Source organism: Hippocampus zosterae, chromosome 6 (assembly GCF_025434085.1).
Source record: "Hippocampus zosterae strain Florida chromosome 6, ASM2543408v3, whole genome shotgun sequence".
Lineage (NCBI taxonomy): Eukaryota > Metazoa > Chordata > Actinopteri > Syngnathiformes > Syngnathidae > Hippocampus > Hippocampus zosterae.
In genome coordinates this window covers 9,238,315-9,265,523 of record NC_067456.1, presented here as the reverse complement: position 1 = coordinate 9,265,523, position 27,209 = coordinate 9,238,315, and the positions used below count along the sequence as shown (strand labels likewise).

General features: G+C 41.9%; 5 protein-coding genes across 6 annotated transcripts; 1 reads left to right on the top strand and 4 right to left on the bottom strand.

Moving 5' to 3' along the window:
* Positions 1 to 628: 628 nt before the first annotated feature.
* Positions 629 to 3,304, bottom strand: LOC127601719 (granzyme A-like). Its single transcript, XM_052067285.1, has 5 exons — positions 3,143 to 3,304; positions 2,924 to 3,065; positions 1,570 to 1,708; positions 921 to 1,196; positions 629 to 849 (listed from the first exon to the last, which is right to left on the bottom strand). Exons 1-5 carry the CDS (start codon positions 3,192 to 3,194, stop codon positions 688 to 690), a joined length of 771 nt encoding a protein of 256 aa, XP_051923245.1. The 5' UTR covers positions 3,195 to 3,304; the 3' UTR covers positions 629 to 687.
* A 949-nt stretch (positions 3,305 to 4,253) lies between these two features.
* On the bottom strand, positions 4,254 to 15,549 carry LOC127601689 (cell division cycle protein 20 homolog B-like). Its single transcript, XM_052067226.1, has 12 exons — positions 15,329 to 15,549; positions 14,709 to 14,768; positions 10,747 to 10,948; positions 9,804 to 9,907; positions 9,673 to 9,718; positions 8,615 to 8,725; positions 8,133 to 8,344; positions 7,950 to 8,044; positions 6,031 to 6,250; positions 5,797 to 5,922; positions 5,590 to 5,713; positions 4,254 to 4,777 (listed from the first exon to the last, which is right to left on the bottom strand). Exons 2-12 carry the CDS (start codon positions 14,751 to 14,753, stop codon positions 4,614 to 4,616), a joined length of 1,449 nt encoding a protein of 482 aa, XP_051923186.1. The 5' UTR covers positions 14,754 to 14,768; positions 15,329 to 15,549; the 3' UTR covers positions 4,254 to 4,613.
* Positions 11,384 to 13,156, top strand: gpx8 (glutathione peroxidase 8 (putative)). Its single transcript, XM_052067299.1, has 3 exons — positions 11,384 to 11,665; positions 11,808 to 12,069; positions 12,633 to 13,156. The coding sequence occupies exons 1-3, from the start codon at positions 11,459 to 11,461 to the stop codon at positions 12,794 to 12,796; spliced, it is 633 nt and encodes a 210-aa protein (XP_051923259.1). The 5' UTR covers positions 11,384 to 11,458; the 3' UTR covers positions 12,797 to 13,156.
* Positions 15,550 to 18,358: 2,809 nt separating the features above from the next.
* On the bottom strand, positions 18,359 to 23,165 carry LOC127601697 (multicilin). 2 transcript variants are annotated; one of them, XM_052067249.1, is made up of 7 exons: positions 22,727 to 23,165; positions 22,583 to 22,658; positions 22,428 to 22,498; positions 21,973 to 22,033; positions 20,794 to 21,011; positions 20,494 to 20,598; positions 18,359 to 19,248 (listed from the first exon to the last, which is right to left on the bottom strand). In XM_052067249.1, exons 1-7 carry the CDS (start codon positions 22,838 to 22,840, stop codon positions 18,832 to 18,834), a joined length of 1,062 nt encoding a protein of 353 aa, XP_051923209.1. In that variant the 5' UTR covers positions 22,841 to 23,165; the 3' UTR covers positions 18,359 to 18,831. The 2 variants fall into 2 exon arrangements, with proteins under 2 accessions (XP_051923209.1, XP_051923208.1); XM_052067248.1 differs by having other exon boundaries at positions 22,428 to 22,658.
* Positions 23,166 to 24,280: 1,115 nt separating this feature from the next.
* Positions 24,281 to 27,168, bottom strand: LOC127601706 (cyclin-O protein B-like). Its single transcript, XM_052067267.1, has 3 exons — positions 26,542 to 27,168; positions 26,154 to 26,339; positions 24,281 to 25,403 (listed from the first exon to the last, which is right to left on the bottom strand). The coding sequence occupies exons 1-3, from the start codon at positions 26,833 to 26,835 to the stop codon at positions 24,921 to 24,923; spliced, it is 963 nt and encodes a 320-aa protein (XP_051923227.1). The 5' UTR covers positions 26,836 to 27,168; the 3' UTR covers positions 24,281 to 24,920.
* Between the last annotated feature and the right edge of the window lie 41 nt (positions 27,169 to 27,209).

Here is a 27,209-nt window from a genome sequence, read left to right as displayed (position 1 = left end):
CACTTGCACCACAACATGGAGCTGCATCTCTGGCCAGACAGAATTAATGTTCGCCCCACAACGGTGGAGCACCACAGCTGCCTGAGAGGCGGGCATCTGTGACACGGAGATCTATCTTTGTCCGGTAAGAAGAGAATTTCGTCCGACTAACCTTGACTGTGTCGGCTGTATCAACGCTAATTGCGGCCTTGACTGTGACTGTGGTGTTAGCCAGCTAGCTGCCAGAGCTAATTGCCTGCCTACCTACCCTCTTAAACCTGCATGTTTTTTTTTTTTTGTTTTGTTGGGCTGGTCTTTATGTGTGACCAGCTACTAGCAAGGCAACAGCAGCATGCTAGCGTTGCTGGTGTCACGAGCAAGGCCACTAGCAAAAGCAGACAAGCTCAGTTTATTGAGAAGGTAGTTCATTGACTGAAGATACACCTGTTCCAATCTTGCCTGTTTTGTTTTGCTTTTGCTGCTTGTGACCAGCATGAGAACACAGCACCATGCAGTTTTATGCTGGGTACATCGTCCAACTTCAGCGTAGCTAAAAGTCTGAAAACTACGAACAATTGCCACCAAAATTCATAGGCGCATTCCCACTTTTGTCCACTTCAATCTGGAAAAATATCAATGTATAAGCAAACAATTTTCATTTCAACTTTATTGAAATGGTCCGAAATGTAAACTGAAGAGACAAGACAATTAAATTTCGTTTCCAGCCATGGTTTTTCTGATCCATTCAAGTTGCTCCATTGAGACGAATGAATAGACTCCGGGGGGCTCCATCAGGCCACAATACCTGGGTCCGAACGAAGTAATCCCCACAAGTGTTCCTTTGCACACCAGTGGACCTCCTGAGTCTCCCTGGAGACAGAACACCATGAGATTTGGACATCTTAATGATTTAAGGACACAAGTACAAATATGGCACTTACGTTGCAGGTGTCCGTCACCTTTTTACCATTCGAACCGGCACATATCATGCCTGCAGTGATGACCGGCTTATGGTTATAATACTTCTTAGAATTGCATTTCTTTCTGTCAATGACGGTCACTTCAACCGACATGAGGACGTTGGACATTTTCTTGTTCTCGTTACTCGTCCTGCCCCACCCGGCCGCCAAACAGCGGCTGCCGGCCTTTGGGTCTTTGGCCTTCCTGGGCAGCTCCAAACACTTCACTGTCTTGGTTTGTTTCACAGGTTTCTCCAGCTGAAATGTTGTGAGTTGAAAATGTGTTCAGGTGACTTTTCTTCACCATTTAAATTTTTGTTCATCACAATCAGACAGGCGAGACTCCGTGAAAGGCCAGCTTGAGGTTCTCACCCAAGATTTTTCATCTGAGTGCCACCTCATTTGTCTGTTACGTTCACGGGTCAATGTGACTCGATGAATGTTTTGGGATTTCACAAAATAACACAAAGAAATCAATATTATTTCTGTTTTGTTTCTTTCTTCGCTCAGCAGTGACCGACTAAATGTTTAACCATGAAAAAATGATCAACTACATGCCTAGTTTAAAGAAAGAAAAAGCATTTGGCGCTTGTGATGGTCAAAGAGAGACTTCTGTGGGGATGTACCTCACCTTGAGCAACATAAGGTCATTGACCTTGCTCTTGCGTTCGTAGAGGGGATGAGGAACTTTGATTTGGACGTTTCTTATCTGGCGGGAGGCCTTTTCATTTTTGTCAATGGCATGTACACCAAGCCACACGCTCTTTGTACTGTATGGAAAGGAACCAAATGGTGGGAACGTGGATGTCAAGTCACATGAATAAATCAGTGTTGTCCAAACAGATTATTGAAGACATCAAACTAAAACGTCACAAAGTATGCAGTATGTACTAACAAAATGATCTTGTCCCAATTTACTCACAAACGTATGTTTCAGTGTGAATTCTAGTTCCATTTAGATGAACACGTTCTTATTATTCTGCTGCATGAATCGCAGTCAAGCGATAGGTTATACCTTCTGCCATCTAGTGAAAAATGTTTTATTTGTTCCGCTTGTCAAGATATATTATTTGAAGTAAGTGAATAATAATTTTGGCGAAATTGGCTCATTTTTACAGAGGATAAGAAAATATACCTGTGTGTATTGTGATGTTGTCTGGCTTCATGTGCTGCTCCACCCTTTGTTTTCAATCCGTTACTCAAAGGTTTATAATGACGCCACTATCAATGTTATTTGTTAGCCTGTCAATGTCGTTCTTTCATTATGTGGTAGCTTTTTTTTTTTTAAGATCACGAGTGCACTTCTAAGGCAAAGTTGGAGTGTACACAAAGTTCTCTTTTCATGTTTTTAATTTAATTTTCTTTTGTTCTGACAGAAATAGGATAACATATGAACACACTGGTGGAATGGTGGACGACTAGTTATCACATCTGCCTCACAGCGTAGAAGTCATGGGTTTGATTCCGGGCTCCGGCCATCCAGTGTGGAGTTTGCATTATCTCCTCGTGCCTGGGTGAGTTTTCTTCCGGTACTCGGGTTTACTTTCAAATTCCAAAAACATGCATGCTAGGTAAATGGCGCACTCTAAATTGTACTCAGGTGTGATTGTGATTGTTTGTTTATTGAGGTGTGCTCTGTGATTGGCTGGCAAACAGTTCAGGGTGTACCCCGCCGACTGCCCGGAGACGGCTGGGAAAGGCTCCACCACACCCGCGAGCATCATTAAGACTTGTCATTGATCGTGATTTTTAAATGTCATAATAACAACAACTAATAATAACTAAAAGTCATAATTAATAAAATACTCTGGAATCCATATATTACATATACAATTAAAATAATAAAATAATATATTTTATAATAAAAATAAATACCGAACGATGTTTTTGACATTGACAATAATCGGGCATTTTTTTCTTTTCACATTTTTGGGGAAATGAATGTTATGCTATTCTTCACATGAAAACATCAGCGCATGACTTACTCATTACAGTGGGCAGCAGTGAGAACCCATCGTGGATTGATGAGAACACCCCCACAATGCGGAGTATTTTTCACGAGCAGCGCCATGTAAGGCAACGAGTGGGGTTTGACTTCTTTTCCGCCAATAATCTCAGTTGCATCGCCTGTAAAAATCAATCATTGTATCAAAAAAAAAAAATCAACGCATCAGTAATCATCAATCACAAAGGGTTTTACTCACTTGGTGCAACCATGAGGAGAGCCGCTGCAGAAAGAAAGCCACTCAACAACATTTTGTCGTCTTCTAAGACCACCTTGGTTAACAGCTTTTATACTCTCTTGGGGGATGCAAAGGCATGAGTCAGCAACAACAACAAAAAAGCCACATGCCTCATCTCGGTTTGTGACAATTCTTGCGTGGAAGAAAAATATATCTTGTTCCCACAAGACACATCAGTGATTCACTACAGGGACGTGGGGTCAGAAAGAAAAGAATTTAATGATTATGTTACAGTATTTTCCCTTTTAGTTCTCTGATCCACGTATGACATTGATTTTCTTTTTTTCATTCCAAAACAGCCTTTTTTGCATAGTTCCTTTTCAAATATTTGGTGAAAAGGCAATAGAGGCATTGCACGTTCAGTGCCTCCAGGGGCAACATACACATCAATTGCTGTTCTGGCAGTCGGCAGGAGCCCACACACACAAGAGACATTGCTTGTGAGACTTATCGCACCAATATACAGAATGTGTTTTATCGCACATGCCCCGAACACACCGATGCTCAAGAGTCTGTATAATATCCTTCTATCGATCGCAACGTGTAGAAGAAGCCCAGCGACATATTGTACTGTGCATAACTGACGAGAGCAGGGTTGTCAAACTCATTTCACATTGTGGTCTGCATACGGCCTCGGTAGATGTCAAGTGGGCTGGACCATTAATGGTATGATACTCTGCTATGAATAACCAAAATAACATGTCTTTCCTTTGTTCTGGTCTAAAGAAGCACAAGACCAATAGGAAAATGTTGACATTTAATGAACATATCTTTTACAAAACATTTCATAAAGCACCTTAGATTTCCTTAGACAAATGTGCAATTTACTTTTATCAGTCACATTTTTGCTTTTTTTTTTTTTTTTTTTCCCCAGATTTTTTTAGCACTTATTTTTTCGTACTTTCTGTAATCTCCATCGCGGAACATGTATTGTGTTTTCACGGGGTGAAACGGGCTCCAATTAAAATTGTGATCTGTGTGTTGCACACAATGACAAACTTCATCAGTGATGTAATCAAGAAGAAATTCTACTTTACAAAAATAACAAATGACAAGTTGTCTTTCTTTTGTGTGTGTGTGTGTGTTTTTTTTTAAATTAACGCTGTCCTATTTTTCAAAGGAAGACTTCGTGACAGCGTTTTTCTTGTGGTTTTCTCACCCACGAGTGAGACACAGCTTCCGCTTGAGGTCGGTAAATTCAAAGAAGAGGAAACCTTTAAACTCCCATTCAGTGGTAAGCCGTTAATCGGGTAACACGACACTAACATATCACAAAATGAATATCAAAAAAGTTTTTTTTTTTATGGGAACCAAATAGTTCTATTATTTTTTAATAGTAAAATTGGTTTTCAGGGGCTAGAAGTCTGTGAATTTTTGTCACAAAGTTGGTGTTGTCAGTGGACTGCAAGTGTGAACGAGAACTGTGCATTTGTCACGTTGCAGCAATGGTGATGTGTTGACCGCATGTTTTAAGCGTACAACGCTGAGATGTGGGAAATGGCATGTTCCACATGTGAAGACACTGATCGGCGCCTGCAGTGAAGAGCTGGCTCCCGACGTTGTTTAAGGACACGTGCAGAATACGACCTGAATGACCTGGAAAAAAAAAAAGCAAAAAAATATATAAACTCATGGCGACATTCAAGGGAAACTTTGAGAGCTCCGACTGGCAAGCATTTTAAATATGTCATAATTGAAATACCTTCTCGAATTGCTACATGGTAGAGGTCTGGATTCCAAACATTGAAAAACGTGACCTCATAACAAGCGTCACCATTTACAGAACCTTGATAATGTGGTGAACGAGATGTAGTGATAAGATCCTTTGGAGCAGATTTTTCAAATAATGACTCGCCGTTAGCCACTAGCAGTATGCCTGCACCCTCTTACGGCATTCAAAATGATTGCAAAATTCTATATGTTGTCCTTTATATTTTTCATGGTGTTTTTCTTGCTTGAATCTATTGCGATGTAGCAGCTATATAGCACTAAGCTAACCTATCGTTTCTCCGTATGCTGCTGTGATGGTGCGAGAGACCAGTAGTAAAATAACAAAGACAAAGATAATTGATATGCTTCTTAGCTGGGCTTTATTGACTGACTGCTTAACAATTTCATAAGCCAGCAACATTTTCCATGACACGCACAAATGATACCGGGTGTCTCGCTTGAAATTAGCGTGCTTTTCTCACGACGCACATGCCACTCCTACATACACTACGTCACAAATATTCTCATAATTCTCTTTTGGTGTTCATTTTAATTGCCATATTCACATCTCTATTCAAGTGACCACGGATTCATACACCGCCCTAGTATCATATTTACTTTTTGAGTAGTATTCGGTGGAAAAAATGGTTCAATCGAACTCCAGGGAAAATAGACTGCTGAAAGAATTGTTCTTTTACCTGAAAGGTGCAAAAGAGGCCTGAGTGAGGGGAAATTCCAATCCCAACAGATGGCGCTGTTATGGGGGCGCCCATGCCCGGTCACCAGGATTCTGGTGGCCTCCACCCAGTTAAGTGAGCAGATCTGCAATCGGAGTTGTTCCAAGAGTCAACGGTCCGTAACGTCATAGTGTCAGCGCTTGAGTGATGCTCAGAGTGTTAATGCACCTGTGAATTGGTGTCAACAGAACCGACGCAACCGGCCAACTGTGTGTCCCAAATTCGAAGCTTTCCGTCTTCCCACCCTCCACCCGTTGCCATCACATTTCTCTTCCAAGGACACCATCCCATCGCCTGAACACATACAATCTATCAATGCTTCAAAAGATCTTAAGATGTTAAACATCAGTTGGAGCGAACCCCACTTCAGGAAAAAAAAAAGGTCACTTTATTGATTGACACCTTGACAGCGCTAGGCTGCTTCATTGTGGTTAGCGGCCGACGTGACCCTGTGACGTCATGGTCCCAAATATGGAGAAGGCCGTCCGCGTAGCCGCTGGCCAGCCACTCACCTCCGGGGGACCACTGAAGGCTGCACAGGCCCTCTTGTTGGACGGCCGTGCGCCCTACGGGAGCTGGAGCCCGCAAGTCATTGTGATGTATGTGTCCTAGAGTAGAGCCACTGCCAAAGAGTCAGTCAAGGTAGGGGGGCATAGGGAGGCAAAAACAAGCCATTATAAATATATAAATTAGAGCTGTCAGTTTAGCGCGTTTTTATTGGCATTAATTTAAATGAATTTTAACGGGATTAAATTTTTTCTCGCAAGATTAACGCGGCACACGTCACAAGCGGATGTTACGTTGCTCTATAAATACACCAGAAACAAAACAACAAGCGCGCTGCAGAAGTCCACGCCCATGTCTGTTTTGCCAGCCACGGCAGCGCGAGACACCGAAAACGGATACTTAAAGAGTTTATGAATGGATAGTTTACCATTAAATAGTTGCCATATTGCTCCACTGACAAGACCAAAGTTATCTGTTCTTCTCTCTCTCTGTATCATACAGGTATACGATGTATGCCACTGACGCGATTGTTACTTGTTTGGAACTATTTTATGTGGAAGGTTACAGCGTTCCGTGTCCATATAAATAGAGCGGTGGAGCTTCTCTGTGTTCGTCTGACAGTAGCGACCTAGCGAAAGTAAAACGTCTCCAGTGTTGTCATCGAACCAAGTGTAGTCATTTGAAATGAGGTCTACACAAAACCGTAGAGACTTCCGCGCAAGAAGGACCAACACAATCAACATAGCCTGACTGTGTTAGGGGGAGTGAACCCCGCCCCCTTTCAGAATGGTTTGCCCCTGCAGCACGGCGGAAGTGCGTGTGCTTGTTTGTACGGCCGGCAGTTTCGAACACAGCGGCACATAATGAACACTGGTGTCCGGTGTCTCGTTATTCTTCAACAAACATACAGAAACAGACTGCGGTGTTGAAAGTAAACTTGAGAAAAACGAAGTATGCAACCATGGTTTAAATCCACTATAGGCTGAGTACTAGTGTACCTTAGATGTGCACTTTATAATGTTATATTGCTCTGTTTTGATTTCATAAAAAAAGCTGTTAAAGCAGCTGTTGTGTGACAAAATATTTTCTTCACCGTTATTGATGGGCAGTAATATTGTGTGAGAGATTATGTGTGAATAACTGCACCAAGTGAAAAATGTTCATGTAAAATTGAAAATCAAAATTGTTATTTCAGTAAATATTTGCATTTGGCACCTAGAAAACTGATTCATGATTCCATGTTGATGAGAGCATTAAAATGGGGAAAAATAGGACAAAAAATGTAAAAGGAAATTCAGAAACGATAAAAAAATGTGTGAGTAATCACGATTAATTTTTTAGTTCATTTGAGTTAATTATGACAGTTGCATTTTTAATTCGATTAAATATTTTAATCGTTTGACAGCTCTAATATAAATATATAAGATTATTATATAAATAACAGCTCCTTGTCACCGAAATGAATTTGTAACAAATTTATATGGTCATTCATCTTTCCCTTGTATTGCACTTTTCCACCACTCAAAGCACTTCACACTGACTTCACATTCACCTACTGATGCCGCAGCATTGTGAGCAACTGGGCCTTCAGTATCTTGCTCAAGGACCCTTGAGATGGTCACAAGGGCCCAGGAATCAAACCCCACAACCTCTGGGTTGGGAGACGAGCATTCCACCCCTGAACCATGCCACCCACACATATAGACAGATAGGCTAATTCCTTCAACAAGAATTGGATGCAGCTCTGTGGTGAAGTTCAAATTACATTGAAAAGCCTCGATGGTAAACCTCTGGTGGGCTTCCGATAATGCTACCTGCTGAGAAGTTGCTGTTTCCAGGAAAGACCTCGAACCACGGATAGGTGTGAAAGCAGTGACCTCACATTCTTCCTCTGTTCAATGTCCCACAACTGAGAAGTCAACACAAAAACATTGCAGTGCTGATTCTACTTGGTCTCTCATGCCTTCAGCCCCCAGCATGTCCTGTTATGTGCATACCTGCACCTCTCCTCGTCCGGTTCCGATACTGAGAACGCCGCCGTCCGCACTCCAGCGTATGCACGAGACAGTTTGGCGGCGCTCTCGACCCTGTTCGGGACACGGGTCCAGTCGTCCGAGCAGAGAGCAGGTTTCTGAATTCCAAATGTAAACAGAAGAGTCCAGAGCTAATGCGAGGATGCCGGTACAGCTGCAGTCTAGAAGATGCGTGTCTGCAAGGGAGGAGATAGGAAGTCCACTGAAATGTCGGTCGTAAGTAGGTCAGTCAGTTGGTACCTTGGTAGGTGGGATGTGGTCAGTCGGTAGGCAAAGTGATCAGTTGGTCAGTAGGTGTCTTGGTATGTAGGTGGGTAACTAGGTAGATAAGTCGTCGGTTGGTCAGTCAGTACCGGGGGCATGTAGGGAAGCACATAGGTAGCCTAAGTCATAATATGTATGAGGGATGAATAGAGAATAACTACAAAGTAGATAAATAGTCTTACAGTAGTCGTTTACCAGCGATGGTGCAGCCAACTTGAGTGCTGACTCTCCTCGCGGACTCGCTGAAGATACATTCAGGACCGAAAATGGCTTGGGATCACTTTCGACTTTTTCTGAATGTGCATTGGAAAAAGATCTTGTTAGGTTGGTTCTGTTTGTGACCAACAGGTGGCACTGTAGGGCTCTTCCTGCAGTTGCACACCTGTCGGTCATTGTGTCATTAGTTAGTGTTTCTGTTAAAAGGACTCCCTGCCTGACCTGTCGAGGTCGGGTCATTCTGTTAAGGGTTTTGCGAAGTGGTAACGTAGGACCCCAAAAAACAGGGAGGCAGGGTGGAGCAGGGTGGACAGAACAAAATGCACTTAACAAAAAATAGAAACTAAGGCAGACACAAAGACAAACACAGTGACAAAACACAATGATCAGATCTCTAAAGGACAGGCATGAAGTCCTTTTCACAGAAACACTAAATAATGACAAAATGAACACATGTGTCACTGCAGGAAGAGCCCTACAGTGCCACCTGTTGGTCACAATCAGAACCACCCTAACAGATCTTTATTGCATGGAGCAGGAATGAGCAACTGGTGGCACCCACACTTGAGTGGGCCCCGATTTTTTGTTTGATTTTTTTTACATTTGGGGGATTAGTTTTAAATTTTAATACTGTATCACCATTCACCAGCAGATGACAAAGTTACTATTTAATTATTTTGTTGTTTCCTTCAACCCTTTGTTGTTTGGTAAAAATAGCGGATCTTATAAATCAGCATGTATTGTATTTTATAAAGGAGACATGTATTATGAAAAATTAAATATATTAAGAGCAAGTATTTTGCGCACTTGCATGTATTTTGTCCATATTTAGAGTGACACTTTTGTTCTATATCTGGTTAGAGTGCATGGTCCAATGTGTCCCCCAAATAATACTGATGAAAAATTGTTGCTCCTCCAGTACTTAAGTTGCCCATCCCTGGCACAAAGTATGCTATGTAATACAAATAATACAGTATTCAAATCCGGTCATCTCATGCCAAGTAAAAGTATAGTCAGCGTGTACCAGTTGATTGTGCATCTCCACTTTCATGTGCAGTCCAAATCCATTCCTGCAAAAATCATTTAAAAATAAACTACTTTTCTAATCAGGTCATCACAGGTGTTGTTGTTTTTTCTCATGTTCTATGAACACACCTGTTTTGGCGCATTGAACATGCCCGAACATCTTCTGGGGTTTGCGATGATGATGCATTGCGTCTTCGGTGTTGCGTTGGTGTCACACACAATCAGCCTGGACTCTGATTGAAATAAATAATTGAATAAAGATTACACTTTGTGCATGAAGGGCGTGAATTTAACTGGAATTGGTAGGTTGGGTTTGCACAAGCTTCCTTCTGTTCAGTAGAATGCATGTATTTGCATGTTGAACTGATCCATGTGTAACAAACATTTTGCAAGAACCTCAAATGTGCGATCTGGTGCAATGACACAAAAGCCTCACTAATTGCTCAGGGCAACCCATGGTTGATCATTTGTATGTTTGGAATGTTGAGACAATGCTCTGTAAATGCAGTGGAGTACTTAAATGACAGGCTTTACAAATAAGAAAGGAAAAAATATTTCAATATAATAATTAAAGCTACAAGCAGAAATGAATGGGTCCTCACTGTCGTCACCAAGTCCCTTTTCCCTAATCAGAGTTTGTTGGATCAAAGCTGTGGAATTTGCCTCAAAACAGTATTTTCGTGTCACCCATGTGTCTAGGATACCGACCGGCTTCCTCCTGAGGATCATTTAGTTGAAGCATCCATCCTATGCAAATATTAGAGCAACTCTTATGAGGAAATTTGCCTGAAAATGGCTGCTTTAAACTAAAATCGAGGACTTCTTGTTGAACTTTGGGCCTGGGTCCATTGGACTTATTTATGCATTGTGTTTTGAAGGATGTGGCGATCATATTTCCCATACCCATATGCCATTTTAAATTACAAAATGGTGTAGGGAAAATAAAACTTGACATTTTTGATTCACATGTTTAAGGATGCCTAAATACCATTGGTGCTCAGGACCCCTAAAATTCATAAATTTACTTATTTTATTTCACCAGAACACACCAAATCTACATTTATGAGACTACCTTGTGCTCTCTGGGCAGTTTCCTGATGCCTAGAGGGAGAATCCAGCTCCAGCCTCTGACAGACTCCATCTAACTTAAAAGTGGGTCGACAGCGCTGCCCAGTGGCCAAGGGCGTACTCGCAGCGGGACTCTCGCGACTGCGCTTGCGGATGAGCCACGTTCGAAAGCGCTTGTATGACGTCACACGTGCCTCGGGTTCACCCTGCAACGAGTGCAAATACATATTTTGGGACCAATTACGTCAAATTGGATAAGTTAACACAATCCTGCCTGGCTATTTACAAAAAAAATCATCCATCTTTTTTTTTGTCCAGTGAAAGGCAAACCTTTCCTTCCGAAGTCACCTCGGATAAGCTCGAGCATTTCTGAACAGGAGAAGCACCAGGCAAAATTTGATCGATGACTCATGCACGTTTGTATATCTTTCTTTGCTAGTGGTGAGTGACAGGCACAACAAGTATTTTTTTTCCCAGCAGATACAAGGAGGCGCAAAAACCTCAGTCCAGAAAAAAAACAACTTGAAACATGGGGTAAACGTAAAACATTTGACTTTGTCAATATCAAAGGTAAAAGTGAACTAATGATTTTATTTTGAAGGAAACGCGCAGATTGAATCAATTGTTTCAGTATTTCCGGCTAGCTTGACTCTGCCCGCGTCCCTTCATAATCATCTCGCCCCCGCCCGTCGGGTTTCTTTTATGCCCCCTCTAAGATGGAGGCCTTAGGGGGCTACCCCGTCAAGTCCTCCGCGCCCAAAGTGAAGAGGTTGACCGTCCTGTTGAGCATGACTGTCGGCGTGGGCTGTTTATTCCTGCTCCAGACACAGCTGCTGAAGCCCCAAAAACCAGTGGACTTTTACTCTTTTGAGGTGAAAGACGCGAAAGGGAAGACGGTCTCTCTGGAGAAGTACCGAGGAAAAGTAAGCCCACATCATCAGTTAGACTTAAGAGAACTCGACCGCAAAATTACACTCTGTCTGAACTTTTTACTCAAGTTTGTAGCAAGTCGAGTTCAGTGTGTCTTTTTGGGGATAGCTCTGTAACGTCTCGCGCTCCACACAGGCTTCCCTTGTTGTCAACGTGGCGAGCCACAGCGAACAGACTGAGGCAGCTTACGGGTCGCTCCAGGAGCTCCACAGAGAGCTGGGAACGTCCCACTTCAACGTCCTGGCCTTTCCCTGCGGACAGTTCGGTGACACCGAGCCCGGAACCAGCAGTTACATCGAAGCGTTCGCCAAGTCTACCTACGGCGTCACCTTCCCATTCTTTGGTAAGATCAGAATAATGGGCTCCGAGACCGAACCAGCCTTCAAATTCCTCACAGGTACGAGCACGTGAACGCACCATGTCACTGTCTATTTGTTTCATGAATGGTTAACTCGTCTGAATAAGTAACACTAACACCAAAAAGAACACTTAAATACGCTTTAAAAGAGAAGATAATTTGCAATTTTGTGTTTACCGGTAGTAAGAAACATGAAGTTGACGCACATGATTTGCCTTCAGGGGCCACCTAAAATGTTGTGGCGGGCCATATTTGGCCCGTTGGCCTTAACTTTGACACCTGTGCTATATATGGACCTATTATTTTTAGATATCTGAGAGTATATGCATACTGTATTATAACAAGTCAAACCTGTACTTAGTTAGGGGAAAGTTTTTTTAATGTACATTTGTATCAAAAAACAAAATCTACATCTGCCTGTATAAATTTTTATTATTTAGTTGTTTCTTGTTTCCATCGATCTATTTGCTGTCCAGCAACATAGTTCATTGTACGCCATTCGTGACTTAAATTGTATGTCTGGATCATCGTCAACCGAGGACCTCCTGTATTTTTCTTTGTACCGTCCTTTTAATCTTGCACAACATATCTTTCTTCTCTAGATTCCGTGCAGAAAATTCCCAAGTGGAACTTTTGGAAGTTTCTAGTGAATCCCGAGGGCAAAGTGGTGCGCTTCTGGCGAGCAGACGAGCCCATGGAAAGTGTACGCCAAGAGGTGGCGGCGCTGGTGCGGGAGATCATCGTAAAAAAGCGTGCGGAGCTATGACGGTGTTTATTCAGAGTTACTGATGGGACACGCAGCCTAATCCTGTCCTGTGCCATGACGACCAGGATCAGCAGGACTGAACTGTTAGGCTACATTGAGCGTGGTTGGACCATGACTCCAAACAGTGGAATGATCAAACATTCATTTTTACATCATAGCAGCAATGTGTGGCTAGTAACAATGTATTTGTGTGTGTACGTGTGTATGGCTATTGGATTTGATGAAAAAAAATATGAATTTTCTTAGACCACTGATGGATGTTTAGCCACTGAAGTGTTACATTTACTGATGCCCCAAGCTCTTCTTTGAAACATCTCAACGATTTTTTTGTTTTTTAATTAAAATGTATTTCTACATCAACACATTATCTGTGATTGATATATTCTGTACAGCATTACTGATATGTGTAATTCATGTAATGGAAGATCCCCTGTTGAAGGTATTAGTGGTAATGTTGCAAATATACACCAGTGAGGATTTGTGCCTTTTGTTTCCTTTCAGCATCAAGGACTCAATGGGATCATTTCAGTTATCAGGTAAGGTACTTATGTCCCCATTTTATAATTGTGTTTTTAATCCTTCAAATGTTTATGTATAATGTTCGAAACACAGAATTTGATTTTTTTGTGGCTCAAAGCAGGAAAGTCAGGACCATAAGATTGGATTAGCACACGCAACCGCATCCACCATGAGTCGCATTTATACCAGCACACATGACAAAATACAGGCGTGTTGATGTCGTTGAGTTGTCCTGCTACAATATGAGCTAATTACTATTTTATTTAAATTACAAATGTTAATAACTTATCCAAAACTGAAGGAGCCAAGTTAGTCAAGTAGTGACCAAAGCAAAAATCGGTAAAGGTAAGCAGATGCTATTTAGAAAACTGTATTGGGACACCTGGCTATCATATAAAGTGGAAACAAAAGACGACCAAGCCAAGGTATTTGCCAAATTCTCTGAGCATGCATTTGTGAACTTTGCTTTGTGTAAAGAGAACACATTTAAGAGCTTTGCCCAAACTGTCCCCACAAAGTTGGAAGCATAAAATGGTGGTCCAACCCAAGGCATACTGTTTGTCGCAATTCAGTCAAAAGCTTGTTGCCATGGTACTTATAACGAAACAGGCACTCTGTAAATGCAGTCGTGTGTGTTGGTGTGAACAGTCGTTGGGCAGTCACAGGTAAGCTGGCACGCAACAACAAACCAGCTAACAAGACACTGCCTCACGACCATCCACAGTCGTAACAACGAGACTGACATTCATTATTCACCGGTTTAGATATGATTTAAAACATCACAACCCTGTTTGTAGACATATGAATTCAATAATTCCGTAGTATTCAACTACATGCAGGGTATAGTGAATGAGCTATGCCACAAAAAAACGCAATTGTTAATTGGTGATGAAGATTCTAAAATCACAAACAACCCAGGCTTAATTTAGGGTTTTGGCGCCGCCTTGTGGCATTTTAGGGTGTTTCAGAAAGCACAAAAAACGCAAATGGGTTTTTTGTGCTTTTTCAGCAAAGCGCTGTAAATAGTTGAATTACAAAATTAAAAATAGGTCAATATGTGAATTTTGAATCTAAAATACACAAAGATTACTGTATAATATGTAAAAGCATCCCAAACCTACATTAAGTGTATCTACAAATATTCAGACCGCAGAGTGTTATTCGCTGGCAGAAGCAACTCCAGCCAGCATTACGTTGCTTACCATGCAGGCACAAAGTGTGTGTGTAAGAGGAAGGGCGCCTGTTTGTCGTAGCAGCAGCAGTGAGGAGTGCAACTGACAGCTGTCAATCCAACATCAGCCTGCAGTAGGACACTGCCACACTGTCACAGCCAGCTCAAGCCAAAAACAAGCAGACCAAAACTTGAATGGTTTGAGTGGGTGTAAGCTATTACCTGGAAAGGATAGTTTCTCCTCCTTCCTGCCACATCCTGCTGCATTCTTCTCTTCTTAGCCTGCACACCGAACACAGAAAATGATCAGTCTTGTATATAAGGAGAAGCTAAAAAGTTACTAACAGATCATCATAATTTGTTGCTTGAAACTAAATATTGCCTTCTTCAGGATCTGGGAAGGGGCATAATGCTCTAAAGATGAAGACAATGTTCAGTTATTTACTCTCCATAATTTGGGAGCAAAATTTGAATAGTTTGTAGAAAAGAGTGGATCGATATCGCATATTGCTGCAACATTTGTTTCACTAAATGTACTGAGGAAAAACGGCATTGTACAGTGTAATGGTCAACTTGCAAAAAAACTGTTCATGTTTTAACTTTGTTTCAATTGATGTATTAATTTTACTGACCTATGACACATGATTCACAAACTCAAATGTCGTTTCTTTTAATCTGCTGCCATACAAACTTCCATACAAAATGCATACTTTGGTCTAATTTCATTCGAACTCATTTCGTTTGTATTTTATACTCGTTAAAAATAAATAGATATTTATGAATATCAATAGCCGCGCAAACATATAGACATAGTTTTAAAGTTTAAGTTTTGAACCACTCACCCATGCACCCGTCGTATTATTATTATTTTTTTTGGTCTCGTCTTCTAAGCCTAGTCGAGGCGGATGGCCGGCACCTTCCTGACTTTGCACCTGTTGTGTGTTGTCTGTTCTTTCCTGGACAGCTCCGAGCTACTAAATAGTACCACCCCAGGCGCTCTCTGCGGCGGGAACCAAATCTTGCTTCGCTTCTGTGTTTGGCAGCTTTTTTTCGCTCTCTCGCTCAAAGTGTGTGTGCGCGCGTGTGTGCGTATGCGTCAAATTGAGTGCGCCCTTTCCTACTTAGGTTCCCTCCGCGTCTTGGTTTCCACTAGTAACCTGGACACAGCAGTTAAAGAAAAACAATAACTATGAGTTGAAGGACAGTTTATGTCAGGTTAAAGGCTGCAGGCTTTATTTTGGGTTTTCTTTTGTTGTTAAAGGGAGCCTTTGTTTGCAGGTAAAGGCAGATGAGGACTCTAAATTATATTTTGATATGTAATGTCTGTATTTATATTTTAATGAAAACATCTTTTACATAATTATACAACATATAATTACACGTTCATTTTTGTCCTATTCCATAGCCTCGTTCTGGAATTTTCATTCATAATTCAAATTTAGTGTCGGCCTACTCACGTATTTGGGCATTGCAGGAAAAGCTTCGTATATGATGTTTTCAGTGTTATAAAGTGTATCGCGGTTAATCTGGAGTACGGTTGACTTGCATTATTGTAGTGTATCACGAGGTGAAGTCAACGTTATCAGGGTTGAACAATGGACGCGCATTGCGCCGCGGGCCCGCCTCGCGACGCGGGACTGTGGCGCTTAAGTGGACTGAAAGGCGCGAATGAGGGTGCGCGCTCTTGCCACCTGCCACTTCCATATGTGCCCACCCGTGACGTGCACGAGCACTGACACACGTTGGCTTAGTGTGGTGTTTTGTTTTTTTAGTTCCGTCCAGCTCAAGTAGGTTTTGTAACGTTACAGTAACTGTTTGGAAGCCAGCTGTGGTCGAGCACACAACTGACATTCAGTCAAAATAAGCATTTGAATGGTTGTTGGGTTTGTTTGTTTTTTTTGACAGGTAAGGGTAAAGTTTACTGTAAATGTGTATCTAAATGATTTATTGAATTGATCCAATATATTCACTCATTCATTCATTTTCCGATCCGCTTTATCCTCACCAGGGTCGCGGGGATGATCAAATATATTTGAATTAATTCATAGCATTATTTTGTTAATACGTTGGTAAATTTCCTGTTGAATTTAGAATTTACTATAGGTACTGTTTAGTGCCTTTTAATGCGTGCGTGTGTTTGTGGTTACTTATTGTTTATTTTATTATTTTATTGTCATTTACGTGGCTATTGCAACTGCAATACACAACACACTTAAATTAATAACCATTGTATCACCATTTTTATTTTCGTTTTTTTTTTTAATTTAATTCCAATTGTATTTTTCTCACAGGTTTGCTGTGGTTAAATGCCCGTATTATTTTTTTTTACTGACAGTGCTTCCCGCGGAATTCCGGCTGCTTCGCACCCCCAACTCGCTGGTTTGCTTTGAGTCTCCTTAGAAACCCGTTGCGTGATGTGTGTGAGTATAGTTTTCCCCTCCGGCACGAGCCCCCGCAGTTTGGCGCTAGATTTAAGCGGTCAAATGCGTCACGTGCAGTTTAAAAAGAATAAAATAAAGCTTGGCCCCACATTGCCCTGCAGGACCTGCTGTCGGTGACAAAGACATTTGTTTGCATTCAGCCAAATAAAGTGGACCATACACTCAGCTCCAAGCTGCCTACCTCAAATTACTTGGAGAGTGAGATTACTGTAGAGCAGGCGTGTCCAAAGTCCGGCCCGCGGGCCAAATCCGGCCCGCGGTCGAATTTCATCCGGCCCTCGGCCCCTGTCATAAAATCAGTGCCGTCTGGCCCGCAGGTTGGGCGCAATGGAACACGTGTTGCATTGACTGAGGTCTCGTAGACTGGTGAGTGATGTTTCATAGAGTACTGCTTCCCTCTAGTGGCTAAATGAGTAATAGCATTTAGAGACTAGATGGCATCACTCACGAGTTAACAAGACATCACTCCGTGTTTATATTGACTGATATGGCATATTTCAAATGATCCTTGCAGTTGTGGATATGTGTATTGCTTGTTCATTTCCCTGTTGTTCGAGTCAAAGGTTTTGTGACTATTGAAAAGTCATGGTGATACATTTTATGTTTCAAATCAATCAATTTGCACTCAGGAGACTTCTGTTTAAGAAAAAGTCAAGTGAATAAGCAGTTGCATGTGATATACCTGTTTCAAATGAACCAAAAGAAATTCTTAAGATTGTTGAAATTAAAATAAAAATGGAAATGTGAAACAGACTGGCTTACTAAAATTTGTTGAACAATATTGTTGTTCAATGTAAAGAATGTCAGCCAAGGTCGGCCCCCCGACATTTTACCACATAAAATCTGGCCCCCTTGGCAAAAAGTTTGGACACCCCTGCTGTAGAGAGATGATGGACAAACTGACAGACAGATTGATCGAGTGATAGAATGAGAGATAGACAACATGCCGGTAGACTGATAGATAGACACGTGACTGCAAATAATTGAGATAAATCAGCTAATATTTGAAAGATATATGCTTGTGTTAATCCAGTGAGGGAATTTATTGATTCATAACGAAGCATTCATACTCCTAAATAATAACAGAACTGCACATGAATCTTCGAACAATAAATACTGAAATATCCTATAAGATCTCTGTATCATGATTCAAAATAAATATCCTCCTCCCACGTTCAAAGAAATATGCATATCAGGTTCATTGAAGACTCTAAATCGGGGTTCACCAACTCCGGTCCTCGAGGGCCCCTATCCTGTATGTTTTAGAAATTTCCCTCCTCCAACATGCAAATGATCAGGATCTTGCCTTCTGGTCTTGAGTTTGATACTGGTGATTTAGCCATATAGACTCATGCTGTTTGTGTATAAAGTTCAAATGTGAAAAACAAGGATGTAAAGAAGGATGTAGAGCGCAATGCATCATGACACAGTGGCCTTTCCCAGACCACACAGTCATCCCAGAAGACCGAGGGACAAAAGGAAAGGAAGCCCGTGCACCTCAGAGGTCACCAGGTTACATTTGTTTCACTGCTCAAACAAGCAAAGTTAGCACACAAATCATTTATTTACGTGAAGTCCCTCGTTTCACAAAATAGTCCCATCCAGTGTTTAAGTGGATGATCCAAACTGCAAAATAACATTTAAAAAAGGCAAGTAAACATTGACAAAGGGATAGTGTTTGGCTTGAGATAATTACATTTGCAGGCATGTAAACAGCATCGCAATGCTAACAAATAGCCGGGCAGTGTTGTGTCCTCTGACTGATTAGCCTACAAGCTACCTGAGGAAGACATCATGTAATCATTTACCACTATCACTGCAGATTACAAGTTAAGCATTAACATTATTTGCCCACCCACACTTCCTTTACAGTTGTGATTTATTTTAATTTTTTTCTGGGGTTCTCAATTGAGGTTGGGAACCCAGCGGAAGCGAAACCCACCATAATGGGTGCCCGAGGTGAAAGCCCGGCCCTGAGGGAACACGCGTGTTCTTATTGTGTCGTGCTCTTTAACAGAAGTGCAGAAAGACGATGCATCCTCTTCTGCATTGCTGCTGCCGTCCTTGCATATGGAGGTCTGCAGGCCAGAGAATGACCCGTACATGGGGATCGTGTCTTTGTCCCATCGTGGCACGCTCCCGCGGGCATTCGTGTGCAACACGGCATCGCAGCGCTTGCTGACGTCTTTCAAGATCTCCTCCACTAAGTCAGGGGACCCCCAGCCGTCGTCCAGTCGCTGCCTCTTGCGGGGACTTGTGGATTTATCGCCGCAAGGCCTTGCCGGTTCGCTGGTATCTGGCTCCCTGTCTGCCATTAGTTTCTAACAGAGGACACATGAAGGGCTACATGTAAAGATGTATCAAATTCAAGGCTTTCGCGCCAGATTTTGTCCCACGACAGTAAATAATGTGTCTTACGTCCAGCCAACTTTGGAAGACAGGTGGACTACACCCTAAAGTGGCTGCCAGTCAGGCGCAAGGCACATGTTGAGACGAACAACCACTCACAACCACTGAGCGGGAACCAATCCCATGCTAACTGCAATCGAGTCAGGTATGTGTACAATGACACCATCAGTGACTTGAAACATAAAGGAATAACATCTTTAAATCAAGTTTAAACAATGAAAGTGTTTGTATATCATGCTTTAATGCTGCAATCCGATTTAATGTGCTGCTCCGTCTCGTGTGCTCACATTGGCCACTGGGAGGCAGTATAATACTATATAAGATAAGATAAGATATCCTTTATTTGTCCCACACTGGGGAAATTTACAGCCTCCAGCAGCAAGAATGTGGGTAGAAAGAAGAAAGAAGAAAAAACAAACAAACGCCGTTCAATTAAGTGCAATATAAATACTAAATGGATAAATCACAGTGCTACTTACAATTGTTTTTCACACACATCACATCATTTAATTATTATTATTATTATTATTATTGTTTTTATTTTTATTCAGCAGCCTGACAGCAGTCGGTAGGAACGAGCGTTGGCATCTCTCCTTCTTACAGCGCGGGTGTAACAGTCTCTGGCTGAAGGAGCTACCTAGTGCTGTCAGTCATGCAGTCATGCAAACACAAATGAAGAAAGATACTACAGGTAACACTAAGACTAATACTTCTAATACTGTGACTTAGTATGATGGTGTAATATCAGCCATTTTTTGTGGAGGATGAACATTTTTGTTAGTGTTTTGTTTTGGGACACTTGAAACGGATTAATAGCATTTCTATTCATTTCAGTTGGCAAAGATGATTTGAGTGGTTTTCATTATGAGCCTGGTCAAGGATAAAATTCAATTGATATCTCAAGGCATCACTGTGCTACATTACTATACAGTATCTTCTTTACATTTTGTCACTTCAAAATCATTTACAATGTCTTTAAATGTGTTTGCGTCAGTTGACGTGCTTAAACCACGTGGATGGCCTAAAATTTTTTTTTTTTTAAAAACAACAGTTTCACATGTGGTCTCTCGCGATCATAGTTTTCATCCAAGCAAGCGTATCTCCGTGTGGGGTCCTCCTTAGTATTTCGTGGTTTCCACCAAACATTTTTCACATACCTCCAGCACAGACGCGAGAAGCTTTGCTTGGCATGCAAGCTGCCTCAGGTGTAGGTTCCTCTCCTCAGATGGGTCACTTTGTCTTTTGCGAAAAGTCTCAGGCACCTGCGGGAAATCAGGATGTGATCAGATAGCACTTCAAAATCCACTTCATACCCATGTCAATGCATTTTTTTGTGGATTAAACAGGTTTCCCAATATGCCCACATATCGCATATTCGAGAGAAATCCCTGAAACGATTCAAGCCCTGATTTTACTGATCGGTAATAACTTCTCTTGACTCATAAATAACAACCCACCTGGTTATTGGCCTCCATAGCACATCCCATCCGGGCTTGACATGAACTGAAACTTGTCCATAGTAAAGCATCCTGGTCATGTGTGCAGGAGGAATTGGGAAGCATGAAGCCTTCGTCTGGAGAGAAGATATGCTGAGGGGTGAGCGGAGGTATGTCGCAGCCCTGAAAGGGGACCAGCTCTGCAGGGGACAGGCTGCTCTCGAGAGTGGCCGGGGAATCTGTCAGAAAAATAGTGTCGCCATCATTATTGCTGTTATTACATTTCTCCATTGATTCAATCCATTCGTACTTGTAAATAGGACCTTGTTCAGGAAATCTTAGGTACCACTTTCCACATTCCAAATTTCTGAGGTTTTATCAAAATTAAAAATTTCTCACCCCACAACCCCCAAAAAACACTCAAATGACTGAGATAGATATTCAGCAAAAATGTTTTTTTTTCTCATTCCAACTTCAAAATTTATCACTGTGGTCACTGTTTTCCCAATTACAATAATTCCCCACATTTCCAAACATTCCACACTCGTCATCGTAAAATTCACAAACTTTCACAATTGCAATCCCAATTTTAAAAGATATTTGATATATTTACCACCTCCGTCCATATTTCTTGAAAAATTCAAGCCATTCCAGCTGCAGACATTTTGATTCATTCAGAATATCTTGGAAACTCTTTTCCCCATCATAATCATGCAAACATTCTGAAAATTGCAGACCAATTTTTACAACCGAATTCCCCCAAAGATAATATATATAGCTTCCATATTTATTTCCTCCTTTCATATTTCTTGACTGATTCAAACGATTCCAAGTTCAAACTGTTGATCTCAATCAACGCATAGGGACTCCACAGTCCGATAATTCTAGCATCTCTAGAATTTCACACTCTTTGCAGTAAAATTCAGATTTTCACAAGAACATGCACAAATTTAAAATATATTATATCCTTCCGCATTGTTTGCCCATTTCAAACCACTCGAACTTCCAATTTCATATTACAGTAAATCCAATTTATTTTACCCCTTCCACAATCCTTGATTTCAATAATTACAACTTCAAGTCACACATTCTACATTTCAACAAATCAATTGCACAGTATTTCAAGTGAACATCAGGTTTCAGTAGTCACGTGCAACTATGACAGAAATTACATTTTCAAGTTATAGTTACTTTTCTGACCTGCCATGAAATCCAGTGCAAAGTCCCCAAAGTCTCGCTCACCTCCATCACATCCATTTACCTGTTGAAAAAAAAGCAACTTAATATGAGGAACATGCATGTTTAATATGCACGCCCCCCCCCCCAACCCCAAAAAAGTACCGGTAGTAATCTACCTGGGTGTCCCACCAATGTGGCGGCTGCACGGATACACTGGCAATCATGATTTCGAGAATGAGCGTGATGCGTTCAGGGAACTGAGGCAAAAGTAGTGTTTTGGTAGTCTGACTTACGACGCTATTTGTGCAGGATTCCAGCGCACCTTGTCAAACATTAACAGACTGGGAGTGATGCGCAACTGCATGCATATCGGCCTCCCTGTTTGTTTGTTTTTTTTTTCTCTCTTAAACGTGCAAACCGAGTCATTAACTACAGCAAGGGAAACAATCGTTCTAAAAAATGAGTTTCTCTCCTACCTGTGAGCTGAGTGAGTCGCTCTCTTTTCTGGTGCAATCTTCTAAATCATCCCATGAAATTGTTGGAAAGGCTTTAAAAAGGGAATAACCACGAGTCATTATTTGTTTATTTGAGCGCATCGAGAGCAAAGTGGTGCTTGTAAAGATGCGTAAACCTTGCTCAATATTGCAGGGCAGCTCCACATAAATAGTGACCGGACTGCTGCTTCTGGGCACTTTATCCTCCAGCAACTATAGAAATATTTTCGAGTTTGGATCCGCATTTTTTTGCGCCACATTTAAGGCACTGCATTCCATACCTTGTCAACGTGACGTGGGATCCTCCCTCCCCTGTGAAACGCGGCAGCAAACACGCTTCTCTCACCGTGCATCTTCATCTCTCCATTTTCTGTTTGCGCGATTCCTCGGGTCATTTAAGGCCACATTCTCCCGGTTCGTGGCGCGGATTCGTGTTGTGGCCCAATCAAATGGACGTATGAAGCTCGTCTCCAGGGACTGAAGGCGTCCTCGGAGATTGAGCTGGAGGGGGACTAACGGTCTTTCTGGGTTGGAGTGGGAAGTGCAGGAGCGCGCGCAAAGGGCGCCTTTGCAGCGGTTGAGTCAGGGCGGCCCACCCGCACTCCACTTGAGTCAAAAAACGCAACGCCTGTCTGGTGCACTTCAGTATCCACCAGACCTTTGTGACGAGACAAACACGTGCGTTTACGGTCATTTACCGAAGCGGCCACAATATTCCTTGCGCAATTGGTAGTGGTGTAAACCTGTATTACATAATTAATTATTATAATTTTAGCATTAGTTGAGCGTCATATTATTTCATGTCAAGAATTCCTAATTTACATTCTGTTGTTTAATAATTAGATGTTTTTACATTGATAGCTTCTGATTGGCTGAAGAAAATGAAAGCAGGAAGTGATTTTAGTTTGCGAAAGGTGCGTTCGCGAACGTGCTTTTAAGCTGCGTTCAAACGGATCCCTCTCCTTTTGCTTTTTCGTACATTAGAGCCACCTGTTAAAAACAAGACCTTTTAACAAAACCTGTTAAAAAACCCTCAACTTACAGTGGTATAAATCACGATTATCCCAGTATATGTATTTTTTTTTCACGCGTGTAGAGCAGAAGATGAGTTCAAGGCCAATAGAAGTGCGAAAGGAAAAGGGCAATTAAATGTGACGGATTGGTCAACACGAGTCGTGACAATTGCTTTTCCGTGAACAAACAAACAAGAGGAGAAGTGCAGTGGGCCCTTCACGCTAAATGCACCTGTGTGGTCGACACTGTGTCAGCAGGTCGAGCTGCCACGCGTAATGGATTAGCGAGATAAAGTGGCTCCGTGGGCGCCTATAGATCACCGTGGAAGAATACGACACCAAATGACAACGTTTGCGGCTGAAGGATAATTTAATTGAAGTATTCATGTCCGCTCCGCGAAGATTCGGGATAGGTTAAATGTGCCTTAAAAATATATTATATATGCATGCGTAAAATGAAATTAATTCCAACAATGGACTATTAAAAGTATAATTTCTTTGATAAATTGGTTTCAATGGTAATAACAAAAAAAGTGTTCAGGCGTGGTTCAACTCAAGAAAGTGAAGAGTTAGGACGTGTTTTATATAGTGAAAATGTGGTGGTAAAAAAATGGAAATGCATGGTTGACTGAATGTGATGTACGTTTGCATGATGTGTTTTCGGCCTGAATTTGTTTATTTTTGCATTATTGGCATTCCAATTTCCGAAATTAAAATTTAAAAGCTGAGTCATATTTCTTTAATGTAATTATTTAAAATTAGTGGGAAATCTCTGTCCCGTTGACAATATCATGTTTGAATAACTCATTCATTCATACAAACAACAATTACTCTAAATTTATTTCACATTTAAAAAGAACCTTTTACTGCAAATGTTGATCTCGCCCTTTTTCGCAGACATCCCAACACATGATATGAACGACAAACAATGACTCAAATAAAAACAATGTGAAAATGCTGAAATTAAAAAGGCATAGCATATACAGCGTTCATCTTTAACTGAGCGAAAGCACATATTTTACATTCGAAAAATCTCATGGCACGCCAACAAACAAAAATGTCACAAAAAGTACGAATACTAAAATAATTATAATCTCGGCTCATTTTACTGACAAATACACTCAGTGTGAAATGTCTGTTTCGCTGAGCACGATATTATTTTGAATGATGACAGCTGGATACACATACACAGCGAAGACCATTTACAGTAATTTATCTGCCTGATATACATCACTGGCGTCGATGGACGCAAAGATGCTTTTGTTGTTGTAAATAGTAATAATTATCAGATCTGTCATAGAACACTGTTGTGCCGCAGCTGTGGAATCACTGTTCAATGTTTCAGTACTTGTTGCACCACTTGATATTCTCGAACAAGGAACTCAACAACAGTGGCGGGCGTGCAATAGGGAGAGAGCCAAGGGGGCAGGACCCCCCCTCCCCAACTCCACCCCCTTTATGTTTAAACAAATGGATCTCCACTCAGTGACTCCTTGTTAAGTGCGGCCAGGAGCTTGAGATTGCCTCTGCACTCCTGAGCCAAACTGCTGTCTGGTTTGTCATGGTCGCTGCCACACTGATCCTTCATTGTGCTGTCTTGTAATTCATCCTCCGGCCGGCATCTGACATGTTCAACTTGGAGTAATTCAAGTGCGAGGGTCAGCGCGCAGCTGGCCGTCAGAGATGGAACATACTTATTGAAGGCGTAGTCGGCAAGGCTCAGCTCACACACCTTTTGGGCCAGGGTGCTGCATCGCTTCACAGGCACATTGGCGGCATCCATGTGGTTGGCGTGGTAGTCCAAGAAGAAGGCCAGGGTGGGCGCGCCCAATCGGAAGTGGAGGCGCACCAAGATGAGGCACTCCAGATTAAAGAGCTGCTCCCTGGTGAAGGTGTCGCAGCACAGGGACAAGAGATGACTGATGCTGGGAGAGCACACCTCCACCTGGGAAAAACACATTTGACCATCCATCCAGGATAGTGGATCACAAAATTTTAAAACAAGTGGGCTACCACTATCCCACACTAGAAAAACAAGATTAGTGGCTCTGTTTTCGTCGACTGCGTACCTGAGCTATGGCACAAATTAGATATACCACATTTTTAGAATCATTGCAAGGCTCGCTGCGCATTTGCAAATTTGGCAGACTGCCCTATGCCAAGCTGGGTGTTCTTGGAGATGCACGCAGCAAAGTGACAATTATTGGCAGAAAGTTGGCCGAATCTTACACTTACTAAGACGACATGTAAATCCTGGCACAGCTGGCCTAATGCGATTTTGGTGAATTTGGGGCACGGGCAGATCTAAAGGGAACACAAGGAGAAGCTTTGATGGGCCTTCAACTATGACCACTCCCACAACGGTGCAGCACTCCCTCTCGCAGATCCACTGCCCTGCGTATTTGATATAGAAGGCAAATACAAATAGCACCTATATTTATATATGGAGTGGATAGATAGATAGATAGATAGATAGATAGATAGATAGATAGATAGATAGATAGATAGATAGATAGATAGATAGATAGATAGATAGATAGATAGATAGATAGATAGATAGATAGATAGATAGATAGATAGATAGATAGATAGATAGATAGATAGATAGATAGATAGATAGATAGATAGATAGATAGATAGATAGATACTTTTCATATACTGTTTAAAATGGAAACGTGTTTGTTCTTCCAAATACCTTTTTGCTGGCAAGGAGCAGTGCCGTGACGCCCAGAAGCTGGAAGCAGTCGGCGGCCACTGGCGTGCATGCCAGGAACCTGTCCATAATGTTGACGGTCAGGCAGCAGCACTCAAAGGACAGGCGGAAGTGCTTGTGCACCGGGATGAGCCAGCTGACAAGTTTGCAGCGAGCCTCAGCAGTCACCTATCAATGAATCAACTTTATTTACATAATTGGGATTAGCTAATGAATTGAAGTTAGAGCATCGTTGTTTTTAACATATGTACAGTATCTGTACTTAGTATGAAAACCTTTAACTGCAGATTTTGTCCATCTCTCTCTTTTACAAAATAAATGTGGCCCTAATTTGAGGACAAAATGTCTCCTCCTCTGCACTTGAACCTACTTGTGGTTGGAGAGCAAGACTTTTGCACGGGTAAAACAGCGCCTCCCTCTCCTTCTGAATCTTGTAGCCGACATCACCGTACTGAAAGTACCAGTTGGAAGCTTGATCTGCCTGGTCACCCTCCGGTTCGTCCACACACAGAGTTGACGAAGCTGTCCCGGTATGAGGAGTGGGAGAACCTGCCAAATCATCCTCGAAACCCGAGTCACTCAATCTGGACACAAGTTTCTGTTTCCGGTACCGCTCCACCCGCACTCGTACGGCGCCATCACCGCCCCGCTTCACGAACACCATCTCCGGCGTGCGTCAGATGCACCCGAACCCAGACGGAGGCCGGAGTTTACCCAGTGGAAAGTGAAGGGGGAGTCGCCCTTTCCCGGGGTCTTCCCCGCTTCTCTCGCCTCGTTACCATAGCGACGAGAGCCCCACCAAAACAATTGAATTTGCCTGTCTCAATTAGTTCTACACAAAGAGGCGCCATATGTCAAACACTTAACCCGGGCTACCAAAGTGGAGGAGTAATTAAAATAATAATAACAGTAATTAAAAAATAATAATACAATAAAATCACATCGAAAGCATTTGTCCCGACAAAATGTCATAAGACTTTTGCGGTTTTAAAACGATTGCCAATTTTAACATTTTTGTTGATTTATTTTGTTATTTAT